The 16,654-nt window shown below is 33.6% G+C and overlaps 1 protein-coding gene across 1 annotated transcript; it reads right to left on the bottom strand.

Moving 5' to 3' along the window:
- Nucleotides 1-12,299: 12,299 nt before the first annotated feature.
- LOC123657119 (B9 domain-containing protein 1) lies at nucleotides 12,300-16,554 on the bottom strand. The gene is made up of 3 exons (XM_045592703.1): nucleotides 16,251-16,554; nucleotides 15,306-15,533; nucleotides 12,300-12,439 (listed from the first exon to the last, which is right to left on the bottom strand). The coding sequence occupies exons 1-3, from the start codon at nucleotides 16,498-16,500 to the stop codon at nucleotides 12,333-12,335; spliced, it is 585 nt and encodes a 194-aa protein (XP_045448659.1). The 5' UTR covers nucleotides 16,501-16,554; the 3' UTR covers nucleotides 12,300-12,332.
- Nucleotides 16,555-16,654: the final 100 nt, after the last annotated feature.

Here is a 16,654-nt window from a genome sequence, read left to right as displayed (position 1 = left end):
TACTTCAAGGTTCCCAAGTATATTTTTGAAATGATTTTCTTTAATATCTTACAATTAAGATTAATTTAAAGAATAATATTAAGATATTTATAATAATATTTTCAGTTACAAAACGCAATAAGATAAACGATCGCGTTGTTACTGGCACGTAACTATATTAATTGATATTTATTTCGTTTCATTTTGTCCTCAAAAAATTATATAATATTTTATAAAACTATATTAATCGTGTTGTTTTTTTTTTATATACTAGAAAAGTAGTAAACAATCGTACGGTTTGGCTGAGGGTAAGCGGATATCGTAGGAAATGGAAGCCTGCAATACCAGAAGCTTTTTAATCATTGCCGACACTACCCCTGACCATGTCCAGAAGCCCGTTCAGGAAAATGTTATTATACTGTAAATTTTTCATATTCATACACTCTTCATTATTCAACTATTTAATTATTTTAGACTTTTATTAATAGATTATTGACTTTTGCGTTTATACCTAATTTATAGGGCAGTAAATTATAATGGCCCGGGTACTGAATCTTAAAATACGCCAATGGTTAAAATCGACTTATATTTCATCTCCTAACGCCTCACAAGGTTATTAGTTAAAGAATAATCAATAGCCTTCAAGACGACATCCGTTCTAAAAAATTGTTACCACTTTATCAACATAACCCATAAAATGCAGCTATGATGTCTAATTAATTACTTGTATGAAGTGTATATGACTTAATTAGTAGTGTAATCAATTTATAATAATAAAAAGAAAAATGTAATAAATAAATACATACAATGGTCATGTGATTAAAAATTATAAAACCTATGTCTAATGAAAGTCGACGCGGGTAAGAGTGTATACACACGAGTAAACCAATTTAATTTATAATTGTATGTCACTAAGCGCGTATTTCCTATTTCTAGATTCTGGGCTTAGCAATTAAAGTATTAGCAATCATTGGCGCCGTTCCTTTCCTCGCGAAATAAATAGAATCTATACATATAATAAAATGGTAGAAAATCAAAACTGTACATTGAATATTTTTTTTTTTAAAGAATATTTGGCGTGTGATCTACCTTCGATAACGAAGCCAAAAATATAGAAGAATTTTCGTCTGTTTGTCTGTATGTATGTATGTCCGGGATAAACTCAAAAAATACTGCATGGATTTACTTCAAAGTTGGCATGAATATTATTAAAAAGTCGGGTCAACATATAGGATACATAATATCACGCTATCACCTACGGGGAACGAGCAGTGAACCTTTATTTCTTCAACGCATTCTGTAACAACGTGTAATCTAACGACGCATATTTGAATGTTGTTGTTATTATGTTAATAACCATGCTATAAGCTAGCTTCACATTATAAATAAAGACATTCTGTAGTATATTTAGTATCAGAAATACTCCCGTGCGAAGCTGGGGCGAGTCGCTAGTACTAATATAAGACGACATTTGTGATTTCGAAATTATTTTTTAAAGAAATCACTGGATTTATCTTCTTTGTTCTTTTTCTTATCTTTCTAGGCCCTATAACCGATATCGACACTGAAATAAAAAATGTTTTTATTTTCAGTTTGTAACAGAATATCATAGTCAAAGTCATCCAATTAAATGGATGGGGGTCTTCAGTGGATGGGGGTCTTGAGCTGCTGTGACGTACTAGGTTGTTAGTTGTAGGGCAAAGAAGAAGTCCAAAATGGCTAAATTTCTTTTAATTTTTTTTTATGGATGTCCCGTCTACAATAACAGTAGGTTTTATTAAAAATTGGTTGTCTGTAAAATTGGTTTACGGACGATAGTTGAACGTGGCAACGTAATAACAAAACATCTCCTCGGACGTATAGACCAATCGAGTGGAAGAGAGATAGATGTGGCGCAAGCGTACAATGAGCGTAACGGGACAATGGGTCATCCTTTTTCGTGCAAGAAAAAAAAAATAAAGTAAATTCCTATTATAGTTCAATTTTTCCCACAAAAAACAAAGTCTAATTCATTTAATTTTATAGTAGTATTGTATTAACGTCAAGCGTCATCCAGTACAACTGTAAAATAAAATGTTTTTGATCTTGATTAAATAAGTAAAAATATGTTATTAACGATAGCTAGCATACATAATTATGTAGGCTATGGGTAACAAGTGTTACAGTATTAAATAAAAATATAGCAATCGAAAAGAAAATTACTAGGACAGCTAATTTTTCTTGTTCTAATATATGACATTAGAAGAAGAAAAAGAAGAAATATACTATAGACGGCGCCACAGTTTGCTTAAACCGAAAATAAAAATCATCATATCAAAAATGTCGCTCTAGCGGGTACATCGTTCCATAGCTTAATTGGCTAGAGCGCCGACACGGTCAGTCGGAGACGTGGGTTCGAATCCCGCTGGAGCGGTCAATTTTTGATATGATATTCAAAAATGTTAAAAAATATACTCTTTTGTGAATACAAGTTAACATACATAAGTACGTATCTTTAAAAATAAAACTTACAAAACAATACTATGCATAAAGGCGGTTTTATCGCTAGGTAAGCAATTTCTTCCAGACAACCTTGGGGTAGAGGAGATTTTAAACCAAAACAGACTAGGGTTATCAAAAACGCAAAACAAAAATTAAAAAGAAAGTGGATCCTACAATCTAATAATATAATAATAATATATATATATAAATAGTATATTAGTAGTACAATAATTATTGTTTTCGTTGAAAACTCAATAAGAAGCTGCAAAATCAAGTCTTCTTCTTCTTCTTTAGGGTTAATGGCTTTCAATAGTGGCACTATTGAATGACCACAGATTATTTCGTCAATGTCACGTAGAAAAAGCTAGTCTTTCGAAATAATTTTTCTATCAAACGATACGTCAATCAAATGAGACCATCAGAGATTAGATTAGATAGAATTAAGTCATATTGTTACGTGTCTAATCTACAAAGGAGGCAAGAACGTCCAGAGAATGCAAATCTTATTACCTACGCTTATTGAGTAAGAGTCATATAACTCTTTTTTTCCTATATAGAAGATCTATGTCAAAAATTGGCAGGCTTACAGGCTGATTTAACTACTATATAGAGACAGAAGATTTTTTTGTGTTTTAGTTTTTAATCTGTAGTTGTAATAAAGTCGAGTTTCAATAAATCCTAAGTCAACAATCCCTAATTCGTCAATCGCTCAATCATTTTGTCTGAAGCAGTATTACATTTATTTATTTATTTGTTAATACTTTATGGCACAATATATTAAAGAATTGTACAAAAGGCGGGCTTAATGCTATAAGCATTCTCTACCAGCCAACCTTAATACGTACAAGAACAGACGTTTGTAGGTGTGCAAAATCGAGTATTAGTAAAATTCAGATAAAGAAGAAAAAAGGGAGGAAATATAAAGTAACGTTAGTGGTAGTAGTAGTATATACATGAGCAAATAAATTCATATATATATATATATATATATATATACCATAAAAATATAAACATACATAAACAGATACAAACTTGCATACATACATATATATACATACATACATACATACAGACATACATACATACATACATACATTCTACGTAATAAACTCATCATAGTACAGAAATTTCAATTTAACATAAAAAAACAAAGGCAAAGGCAAATGTATAAGGCTTCTCATTATAGAAGGGCTGACAGAAAATTTTCGTATCATGAGTAGCGATCGCTATCAGGTGTAGATACAAACAATCGGGATCGATGACTTTATACTTGGGAAAGCAAGTACGGTGGGAAGACCAAGGACACACATCCGGACCGACAATGAACATTTGTACAAAGACAATTATCTGCCCTGAGTGGGAATCGCCGTTGACGGTGATGCCTCTTCGTCCCCTCCCCCCATCCAAGGTCTTAAAAACATCCTCCAGCGTAGTGGTAAACAGTTTCAGAGATAATACAATATCCCTGTCTTACCCCGCGACGAATGAAAATGGATCCTGTTCACTGATCTTAGATATGGACGGTCATAGTTGCCCCGTCGTTCATACATCTCAGTTCTCGAGAGCATACTGTTCTGCCATTCGCTGGGACCTTTTGAGCTTCGCAAGAAAGCTTCGAAGCTGGTCTTTGAAAAACTTTTGACCCCCTATTCTACTCTTAAAGAGCTATAATTTCTCTCTTATTAGAGCAGTGGAGGTCTTTGCGTATAAGTTTCCGTATACTCTTGGAAATAGCCTTATCTTCTGACAAAGCTGCCTCAGGAACGGGTATCTCGCGCCTAGACCGGATTAGATCCAAGGCTTGGGGAAAAGGATTTGACTGATTCGTTGAATTCGTCGGCAGAAAGTGTCTGAAACCCAGTGTACACAACATCTTCATCATATTGTCGGTCATCTTGTCCACGTCGCTAGTGGTTTCCAGGGAGTAGAATCGATTCTGTAGGTCCAGTTGGGAGTGCTCGGAGTAAAATAGTATTTGGGGCAATGTAGGTCGGAGAATAGATTTTACCAAGCCGGCCCGCTCTATACTTTTTTTAGCACTGAGACATCTCTGAAAATATGCCTTTTATCCGCTATAATAAAATCTGTCTTGTTTTTCGTCACAGTATCCGGACTCTGCCATGTCCACCGCCTTTGGGGCCTCTCTTTTTTCTCGAAAAAAGAATCCATCAAAAATAACCCTGACTCGAGGAAGTTGACAAGCATCTGCCCCTTGCAATTCCTGCGCCCCAATCCGTGTGGTCCAATTTTTGATTCGTCGCTGTCTTGTACTCCCACTTTAGCGTTGAAGCCGACCATAACAACGTTGTAGAAGGCCGAAGTAGTGCCATATATGGCCCTTGTAATACCTTCAAACAAGGCTTCGACTTCATCGTCAGAGTGTGCTGAGGTCGGTGCATATATCTATATCTCTTTCAGAGAGTACCTGAGTTTAAGTACAAGGTCGCTATCCGGGTCGTAACACTGCTTATTTCCACATCGTTGCTATCACTAGCACTCATATGAGTCGTGTGAGTAGCACTCGTGTCAATTTATTACACGTACCTAATTAATGCTTGGAGAATATTAACGATTTCACTAAGTTTTAAAACTTTTACTTGTTATTTGTTATATTTTTACCACAACATTTTTGTTTGTATCAGAAAACCAACAGCTTTACAAACCATACACCTGTAAACCATACACCTATATACCTGACAGCCAATAACAGGTTTCCCTTAAATTAACAAATAACACTGTAACAATCAAACTTTTAATGCTAAATTGAATTAACAAAATAATAAAATAAGAAATTCAAGGATGCTATCAACTTAAATCTATATATATACAAAAAAATAAAATTGAAGTGTCTGTTTGCATAATCAAAACATCCGCTCTCCACCAAACGCATATGGATGTATGTATCCACGGTACATATACCAAAATAACATTTTTTACAATTTTTGTCTCTCCGTCTGTCTGTCTGTCTGCTTGTTCCGGAAAATTTCCTTAGTTATATCCCTGATCTTTTTAACGTTTTGTTATTTAAATGTTGAAAAATTGATTTCATGATTCCGCATAACTGTCATTAAAATTTTATAAATGCTTTTGTAATATGGTTATGGTTTTAAGTTTAACATTTTCAGTAAGTAAGTAACATAATAGCTGTTTAATTATGAACAATTATTTATTTTCAAGTCCAATATTTCTTCTAAAAATCCTTTTTAATCACGAGCAATGAACAAAACGACCATTCTTACAATGACATGATTCATAGATTCGCGATTTTGGAAATACTTTTAGATGACCAATACTTCCGCGTTTTTTACTTTTTATCATTTGATGCATTTTTATTAGACGAAGCACTCAGCTGACCTCAAGGGATGACAACTGCTACAGAGAGCTTCTACGCAAGAAATTACAATTTTGATTTTTTTGTTGTTGATTGGCAACTGTTAGTTACGCGCTATTGCAGTATCACTGATGATATAGCCTATATGTACTCTAGTCTAGCTTGGAATGGACTATCCAAAACAAAAAGAATTTTTCAATTTAAACCAGTAATTTGTTAGATCTTCATGAAAAGTTTGTTTGTTTGAAAGCGATAATCTCAAGAATTACTGGTTCGAATTAAAAAAATCTTCAGCTTTATAATATTAATATAGAATAACTTTCTAGTTTACCTAGATACAGGTAAAAACACTTATTTATTTAAAATATTTTTCTGTTTTTTGTTTAACATAAAAAAAATTATATACTAATTGGACATAACAATTTTATTGTTAGCTCTACTTATTATCAATATAAAGGCAATAATTTGCTAAATGTCAAGGACAACGACTAAAGGACATTTAGATCGATTTGTCGTCCATCTTCCTGTTTTCAAAAGATCGTAATGATTTTTTTGCCTGTAGACCTTGGAAATTGAACGTGTTTCTCAAATATAAATGAATAAACATTCATTTTTGTAGTTGTTTGTTATCAGTAGTTACTATTTCACACAACTAACTGACTCATATGTACATAAAAATATATCTAAGTACGTGTAATGGCATTATCTTTTTTTAATGTGTTTTTTTTTTGCGGTATTTACTCATATCTCTTGTTTTATATTTACTTTGCCATAAGTTATACCTATGTAGAATAATTATTTATGAAGATTGTTAAGAAAGTTATTGTACATTTTTTTTAATTGTGATTAATTTTTTGCTTGGATTCTTAGGCTGTATTTTCAATACAAAAAAAAAGAAATAAATTTATTGTAACAGTATCTTTCACAACCTTTATTCGTAAAATAGTACTAACTGTGTTTTAGGCACTAGTATTGTGTTTTAGGTAGTAGTACCTTACCATGGTATATTCAATTTTGAACTGAATTTATGTTAATATCTGCAATTAACAACCCTATGGAAAAAGAATCTATCAGATCTCATAGACTCTCATAGCCCTGTATGAGAATTTGGTCTGCATTTGTCCATGTTTTATGAGATTTTTTTCATAGGGAAGAAATTGAAATAAAGAGATATTTAAATATCAAAAAAGGTGACATAAAAAAATAATAATAATTCGTACGATTTTTCTGTTATTCTGTCACAGAGTATGATTTAATATATCTTTTTAATTTATTTTAATGGCTCAACGAATTTGGTTCGTAATGTAATAAAACACATTACTCTTCATATTTGGTCACAGTTCTGGTTCATATTAAAAATACATACATGTAGCTATAGATATATACAGATTAGTATTAATGGTTTTTATATCTTAATATATATAAATCTCGTGTCACAATGTTTGTCCTCAATGGACTCCTAAACTACTTAACCGATTTTAGTCAAATTTGCACACCGTGTGCAGTTTGATCCAACTTAAAAGATAGGCTATATTTTATTTTGATATATTATGTTATTATTATATTTCAGAAAAAAATAAGGTGATACGAAGTTCGCCAGGTCAGCTAGTATATATATATGTTCTGATTACGATTACGAAACGATTCAGCCTGTATCACCCGACAGCTATATGATAGGCCTCTTTCACCATGTAGGAAAATTATTGGAGCTTAACCCACCACGCTGTTCCGCTACGGGTTGGCGGATATGTTCCCTAATATAAGTAACGATCGCTATCAGGTATTCATGATAACAACCAGGAACGACGGCCTAACACGCTCTCTGAAACACGTTGGAGAGACCCACAAGAGCAGATATCCAAACCGGGAAGAAATACGTGTAAAAATACAAATATCCTTCTCGACCGGGAATCGAACTGTCGATGTTTTAGGCGACTATACGCATCACTACACCAGAGCGGTTGTAATGTACTGATTGCTATCATTATAAAAATAACAATATTTAATTAAAATATTACCTACTTATACATAATATACATTTTGATAATATGAAATAGAAATTATTTAAAATAATCTTACCTTAACCAAATATATAACACGCACAAGCCAATCACTTATATATTTTATTTAGTTCATTTATGAAAAATTTACACTTATATAAATTATAGTGATATTTTTATCCAGAGCGTGCGTAGTGGACGGTGTTTGCAGTGCGACTGTTTATATCTGATGATGCCCGGTGTTGAGATGCGCTTGCGCTGGGTACAGGTATAAATTATTGTGATAAGTCACTAATCATACGTAAGCTCATTAACTTGATATCTATAAAATTCAAAATATATTTCAATTTTAAAATATTGTTCATAATTTTTGAATTGTTCTACTTTATTTATTTTTTATTTATATTTTACAATGCGTGATCGCAACAGTCAGTGCACTGGCTCGCAGCTTTTGCGCTAGCGGTTGCGGGTACGATCCCCACACATGGTATACGTTTATATTGGCCATACAGATGTTTTTAGTGGTTTGGGCGTTTTGTAATTGTGTATTGTGTGTGTTTTCGGACTCCCGACACAGGAGTAATCCTTGTTTATTTGTTTTACATTACGTCTTCTTGAGGACTGAACTGAAACAGCCTGTAATAGTCCACTGTCGGGCCTTTTGACTATTTTTATTTTAATTGATTGCTGCATAGTCCACCACTTAGTTCGCCGCGGCTTCATAGATAAGGATGGCTTGGCGAATAATTTTCCTACCAGTAATGACGACCGCTATCACGTTATCAGGTGTTATTAATAATTGCAACCAATGGTTTTACGCGCTGAGGCATGACAGTCAGACGCACAAGTACAAACAACGTGATAAAAAAAATATTTCTATAAGTACAAATACCTGTTTCGAGACAAAATCGAACGAGCTACCCTGGGTGTTGATAGTACTTTCAACATCAATTCGTCACATTAATTGTCACCATCCTCATTCAAACAAGTATCTATGCCGAGTAAAAATCGAATCCAGAATAGTTGACAGCTGATGGGACTCACGACATCAATGCACCAAATATTACGTCAGTGTTCTTGATTGTGTCACTAATGTTCACCTATGCCCTGATTTTGTTTTGATTTACGCACTTGCGGTAAATTTATGTAAACGTTATTATAGATAAAGAAAAACGAAAACACAAAAAATTTTGCTCGTGTTTGATCTGTGTGACCTCTAAAATATGATATGACACATTTTATACGTATGGTGTTTGTTTGTATCCGGGTATTTGTACTTGTATATTAGATAACTATAATTCCGGGTAACGCGGGTAAGAGACTTTGTCAGCAGAAGGTGAGACAGACCCTCTAAAAGTTATTTCGAAATAAAAAAAGTACCTACCTACATACTCGTAAGAGAACTTATCACTTATCTGTTATATAAAATTCTCGTGTCGCAGTGTTTGTAGTTAAACTCATCCGAAACGGCTTGACCGATTCATATCGGGTAGCACCGGTTTGTGCATATCGGGTAGGTCTGAGAATCGAAGTATCGAACAACATCCATTTTTCATACCCTGAAGTTATAAGGTGGGGGGGGGGATTAAGGGGATTAATAACATATATAGGAAAACAACGTTTGCAGGGTCAGCTAGTATATATATATATATATATGTGTGCGTGTGTGTGTGTGTGTGTGTGCGTCTGCGTGCATGCGTGCGTGCGTGCGTGCGTGCGTGCGTGCGAGCCAGCGTGCGTGCAAATTAGTTAAACTCCTCCGAAACGGCTTGACCGATTCTCATGAAATTTTGTGTGCATATCGGGTAGGTCTGAGAATCGGCCAACATCTATTTTTCATTCCCCTAAGTTATAAGGAGGGGGGGGAGGTGGAGAAGTTTAATAAAATATATGGCAAAACGTTTACGGATTCAGCTAGTAATTTATTAGATGTATCTCGATCGAGAAACCCAAATCCACACACAAAACATGGAAAGACGGTCCGTTCTACATGGGTTTTGTGGGTGTGTTGACTACGTGTCGTGAGGCAGGTATTTACCAATTTTTTTTTTATCGTGATAAAGAAACAAACACATAAATGTATAGGACAAAATGAGATAGAATATACAAAAATCTCTCGTAGGCTACTTTTTAGAAGTTTAACTTCTGCTGAGTGTGAATTGCACACACACATTTTTTTTATTTTTTTATTTTCCGTTATACAAATCTTGTTCTAATAATAACACCAAATGAAAGAATTAAACATAGGTCGACAAACAAGCGTACGGCTCACGTGATGTGCTGCAACACTATCAGCATCGCAAGCGCGTTGCCGATCCTACCCACAGTCCCCCCAGGAGCTCTAGTCACCTGACTCACCACAGGACCACAACATTGCTTGAAAGCAGTATAATTTAGCTGTGATCTCTGTAGGATCGAGGTATTTATCTAGAAATACCTCATAGCGATCGTTACTCATAGTAGGGAATACATACGCCAACCCGCAGTGGAGTAGCAAAGTCGATAGAGCTCAAATCCTTCTCCTACGCGGAAAAAGAGGCCTATTTACACCAGTGGGATGTTACAAGTTGAATCGCGCAGTAAAAAAAGTGACATTTTTGCAGACTAACTTTTCACCTTGGCTTCGCCCGCATGGATTACACGATTTTAGCTGTTATGTTTTTCCTGTTAAAATATATGCTACGTCACTTGGTGATAACGTAGAATTCCACTCTTGAATGATAATATTTGAAATCGTCCAGTAGTTTTTCGGTTTATTCATTATAAACATACAATAAATCAATGTAAATATGTGGAATAGAATATATCTTTGATTCAAGTGTTAAAACAACGATCAAAATATAGTGTTACCTTGAAACTTTTTTGTATATTAAGAAACAATTAAAACTACATTCGGTTCAATGTCTTAAGATAGTTTATCTATACAGAAATTGAGAACATCATGTGGTTTATATGTAATTAGTTCGTATATACGATATACAATTTAAATTAAGTGTTTTTATTTTACATTTTATCTTTTAGTCTTTTGAAAGAATTTTTTACTTATGTAGGATAAAATTGAATTTAGTTACCATTAAGGAATTCTGTCATAGCCTAATAGATCTCATAGCCTCTCATAACTCGGTATGAGAATTTCCTCTGCAATTGTGAATGTTTTTATAAGGTTTATGAGATATTTTGCATAGGAACCCTAAACAAAAAATCGGGTTTGACGTTAATTTAATACCAATAGTTATTTAGAATGTCCTCAAACAAAACTTGCAAATTGATTATCTACACAAATAAATAAAATTGGATTGTCTGTTTGTAATATTAAAATAACCGCTTTTTAAAAATACATAAAAGTAGCCTAAGCTACTCCTTATTACATTAGCTATCTGCCAGTGAATGTCCCGTCCAAATTGGTCCAGCCGTTTCAGAGCTTAGCCGGAATAAACAGATAGACAGACAGACGGACAAAAATTATAACAAATGTTATTTTGGTATATGTACCGTGTGTCCATATGAATTTAGTAAAAGGCGGTTATTTTAATATTAGAAACAGACACTCCATTTTTATTTATTTGTATAGATTTCGATCACAAAATATACATATATTTTAAGAAAGAGTAATTGGTTATATGAGTATAGGATTCAGACAATTCAGTTCAATTTAAATACATAATGATCTCCTACAGAATTTATACCAACAAACTTTTTTTTTTCATCTTTATTACTAATGATTCTTATGCTAACATCAAGCCTATGTATGATGTGCGGGTAAGTCATCGCACATACATTATTAATTTATTTATCAATTAACTCCTTCAGCGGTTAATGATAGGGGCTGACATAGCGAAGTATTAATAGATTCAAATACGAAGAAGCGTTATAAATATTTTGAATAATGATTGATTTTTAATGTTTGCAAGTTTAGTAAGTTTATAACATCGTTGCATCTTCAGCTTTAAATTTTTTAAAACACCCATAGATTTAGGTTTTTATTTATCTGTTTACCTTACAAGAATTACTACATCCTATAGGAGAAACAGAATTAAAAAAAAAACCTGCTTTTGTAATGTATAAGAAGTTTGGTTTCAATAAACTCTTCTAAGTTATAAAAAACTTTTTTTTTTTTCATATAGAAATATACAATGTGCAAAAATGACAGGCTTGACAAAACAGTAGCTATAAATGTTTACGCAGGTACAACATTGCTTCAAAAAAACGTGTATTTATTAAAACCAAATTCCAAAAAGGCAATGGAAAAATCTGTATCTTTATAAATAAAATTGAATTGCCAAAATGTATGAAGGTACGCGCAAGACTTCCGAACGACTGCAAATATTCTTCTTTTTTTTGTTCGTTACTGTCAGGATCAAATCTTGTCCTTTATCAAACCCTATAACAAAAAAATTTAAAAAAAAATCGATACATTTGCAAATAAAATATAGCGGTACGATGTTCGTAATAAAAAAGTTTGCAATAAAATACAACACTTTATAACGTTAGTCAAATAAAATATCGGCTAAGTTCGTATTTTTTGTTAAATATAAGATAATCTACATTTTTATAACTGGCGCCATGTTGTCGTAGCCGAGCTTCCTCAGGTCTTTTGAAACCATGGTCATTTTTAACTTTACGTGGCCATAGGACTCCGTTTTTAACACTGAAAACAAAAATATATATTTTTATTTATAACTGAAATTATAATTTTAATTGTTTAAATCACATTAATGTAAAATTTAATAATTTGTTTTATAACATTAAATAATTTGTTTTATATTCTTTATTAGCTGCCCGGTCAGACTTTGTTCTGTCAAAAGTTAATAGTAAAAATTAAATAAATGTAACGTTTTCAGAATGATCGCTTTATTTTCTATTCTTTTTTTGTCATTTTTTCTTTTTATAGTATTAAAACCTTCCGTGGTCGTGCTTTCGTGTCGCCTTAAGGAACAACCAAAAAAAAATTATCCGAATTGGTCGAGCCATTCTCGAGTTATGCGCTTAGCAACAGTCATTTTTATTTATATAGATTTTTCCTTCCTAGTATGAATAACCGGCCAAGTGCGAGTCGGACTCGCGCACGAAGGATTACGTAAAATATTTAGACAAAATTTCTTTGTCTAAATATTTTTTCACTTTAATTTTGTTATTAATTTTATTATTAAAGTAAATATACAATTAAGCATTTTGTGAATATTCAAGTGCCTACATGTTAACATTTATTGATATCGAGCAAAAATAGGCAATACATAATTCGTGAAAATTTCAACTATCTAGCTATCACGATTCTTGAGATACAGACGGACGGACGGACGGACAGACAGCGAAGTATTAGTAAGAGGGTCTCGTTTTTACCCTTTGGGTACTGAACCCTAAAAAATGAACGTGCTTTAGACCACATGACTGAAGTAAAACTTACGAAACGTAACTCTCTCTTTTTATATTCACTAACTAATATCTCCGTCTCAATTCCATTCGCCTCGCCCGATCACACTTTTCGTAACGCTCTCGTCACGCTTTCACCAGCTTACTCCCCAAGTCAAGCGTGCGCAAAGAAGTTTTACTTCAAAAATTTTGCTTCTGATGTGTAGGCTTAATAAAGCTTGTTTAAAACTTTTCCTTTTTTTGGACAAATCCAATAACGGAAACACGGACATAAACACTATAGTGCGTTAAAACTCTCCGTCCATTTATTGAAATAAACAAATATATGCAATAATTTGAAAAGGTTTTTTTTAACAGATTGCATTTTCTACAATTCATACATTTATTGAATAGCTAGTTTTAACCCGCGGCTTCGCTCGCATTGAATTTTTTTTAACAAAAAGTATCCATGTTACTTCTAATACCTACCTCCAAGAACATGTGTACAAAGTTTCATGATGATCGGATAAGTAGTTTCCGCGTGAAAGCGTAGCAAACAAACTTATATTCACATTTATAATTTATAATATTATATATATAATGACCGAAAAAAGTAACAATAAATATAGAAAAATCCCAAACAGCTGAAACTATAGTCAATTGGATTGACGTGACCGTCGATAATACAGTGAGTGCAACGGTATTAAGGGGGTGATAGACGTGCGAGTATGTTCGCGAACTTGTGGCTCGACGACTTTTTTCACTAGTGTGTCACCCTAAGTACGCGTACTTTAATACCGCCGAGTAAGTTCGCTGGCGATCCGACAAGGTTGAAATTTTGCTCGTAACCCGCCTCCGCTCGTGCGTGTGGCAGCATTGCGAGCCGCGAGTCGCCAATTGTAACCGACTTCCAAAAAAAGGAACAGGTTCTCAATTCGATTCAGAACCTTAGAACTTTTGACCGATTTCCATAATTTTTGTTTTAATCAAAAGGTGTTGTGTGTTGTGTGTTTTCATTTAAATTTGATTGCGATCTAACAAGTAATTTTTGGGTTATATCTAATAACGCGTATTTACTTGACTGTTTTTTTGTCTACCTACGATGTGTTACTGGTCGATGTAATTGAAGTCGGTTTTTTTTTTCGTTTGTGAGCAAACACAATTATGTATCTCCAGTCCGTGGACTCACAACGCTTGTAGTGTAGGTATTTGTAATATTTGTTACTTTTGACTGATAAATTACTCAAAATGAATTATTTCAGAACTTCGTCTTTTTTGGTTTTTAAAATGTCATACGATACAATTCTTTAATAACACAAAGCTTCTTGTATCGACGACATCGCAATACAGAATGAGTAAGCTTCACGTGCGTCATCAACGTCGAACCGAGTAAGTTCGCGATCTTAAACCGCGTACTTTAAGTTCGCACGTCTATCACCGTTGGAACTTCATTACTGGACTGCTAGATGGCATTGAAGTAGCTTGACTTTGAGAGTTTTTGACAAACAATTTCTTTATTTTTTGTAAAAAATATTTTTTATATATTAAAAGTATCCTATGTTACTTTTTATACCCCCAAGAATATGTGTACAAAATTTCATGATGATCGGTTGTGTATTTTTCGCGTGGAAGCGTAACAAAAAAAGTTACATTCACATTTATAATATTAAGTAGGGATAATCCAACAACACAGCACCTATTATGCATTCAATTAATCTCACTGAATTGATTTTGAAATTACTTTGCGGTCAAAATAATGTGAAAATCATATTTCTTTTTATTAAAAGATACTAAAAAATTACACAAAATAAATTAACATCAAGTTTTGGTCACCGCTTTGCCATCGAATTTTAATAATGTGACTAAGGTAACAAATACTCTTAACTAGGTACCTATAAAGTAAACTCTACTGTTTTACAATACACAATAATACGGACTAGCCCATTGGCGCAGTTTGTAGTGGAACAGCTTTTTGCTTGGCGATTTACGAGTTCGGTTCTGACCTGATCCAGATGTAATATATGTATTATTTCTATTTATATTTACCGAAAAAAAATTAGCTATAACAGTCGAATGTTACCTGTAACACAAGCATTAAAGTTGCTTACCGTAGGAACAGACCACCGTGTGTGTATCTTATAATACATTTCTTTATTTATACTTACAATAATTTTCCTTTCCCGAAGCGAGCATCCTCGGTTCGGCCAGCTCAGGTGTCCTGCCTGTCAGCCAGGCGATCCACTCGCCCAGCGCAGTAGCAGAACGCGGCCTCATCAATGGCGCTGTTAACTCGTGTGTACCGCTCACTGGTGGGAGAAAGAACAGAGCGTAACCCCGTAATGTGTCACCGCTGAAGAAGTTTTGAGCTCTCACTGTTACTACTATTTGTGGCCCTGGAAGTAGTTAAAAGATTATTGAAGTAAAACTACTTTACGCACATTTGACTTAGGGAGTAAGCTGGTGAATGCGTGACGAGATCATTACGAAAAGTGATCAGGCGCGGTAAACGGAAGTTGAGAGGGAGATATAAGTTAAAGAAGAGAGGAAGAGAGAGAGTTACGTTTCGTATATTACTGTAGGGGCAACTAAAGAAGTTTTACTGCATTCGTGTGTTCCTTGTCGATGTAATTGAAGTCGTTTTTTTTTTTGACTAGCCAGTTGGCGCAGTTTGTAGTGACCCTGCTTTCTGCTCCGCGGGTTGTGGGTTCGATTCCCACCCCGAGTCTGGGTGTAATATAAATATTTATTTATTTATTTATATATTTATATATTTATATATGTATTATTTATAAGTATGTTTATCGAAAAAAAAAAATGTAACTATATACCGGTCGGCTGTTACCTATAACACAAGTATTAAGTTGCTTACTTTAGGAACAGACGACCGTGTGTGTATTGTGCAGATATTTATTATTTATTTATTTATTTATTTTTCGTTTGCGAGCAAACACAATTATTATCATCATAATATTATATATTTCATTTACATTATTTTGATAAGTTTATATTTTATTATACGTACGATATTAAAGGCAATAGATACCTACTTAACATATTTAAATCTCAAAATAATTAAAAAAAGTAAAACCAAAACCTCTAGTTTCTCTTACATCCGAAAACGTTGGTACTGCCTAACACCATTTCGACGGGCATATTAAATATAACTTTTTCAGGATCGCTGCCGGATCGTGCCATTTGGCTAGTTCCGGAACATAAACCTGAAATTGGATTCCAATCTAAGCCCCATACAATTTCGTACTGAATGTACAAATTGTCATCGAATACACCTGCAGGAAAAGTCACGTATTCTATATACCCATTAAATGATACTAAGAACTTTGTTACTTCACTTTCCCTCATTTTATATTATCTTAATTTTATTTAAATAAATCGTATTTTAAGTCTATGTATTTCTATTATAAATGTTATCAAGCCGGAAACCAACTCGAACTTAACGATCAAAACAAGCGTTGCTATAGTGACGAATGTTGCACCTAAGAAAAAAGTAAATTAC

This window comes from Melitaea cinxia, chromosome 10 (genome assembly GCF_905220565.1).
Source record: "Melitaea cinxia chromosome 10, ilMelCinx1.1, whole genome shotgun sequence".
Classification (NCBI taxonomy): Eukaryota; Metazoa; Arthropoda; class Insecta; order Lepidoptera; family Nymphalidae; genus Melitaea; species Melitaea cinxia.
This window is presented reverse-complemented; position numbering and strand designations above follow the sequence as displayed.

Excerpts from the sequence above, each read along its gene's own strand:
- LOC123657119 (XM_045592703.1), bottom strand. The coding sequence starts at position 16,500 with ATGAGGGAAAGTGAAGTAACAAAGTTCTTAGTATCATTTAATGGGTAT. Across the intron at positions 15,534-16,250 it reads CAGTACCAACGTTTTCGGAT|GGCCACAAATAGTAGTAACA; the intron begins GTAAGAGAAACT and ends AACTACTTCCAG. Across the intron at positions 12,440-15,305 it reads TTCGGGAAAGGAAAATTATT|TGTTAAAAACGGAGTCCTAT; the intron begins GTAAGTATAAAT and ends TTTTGTTTTCAG.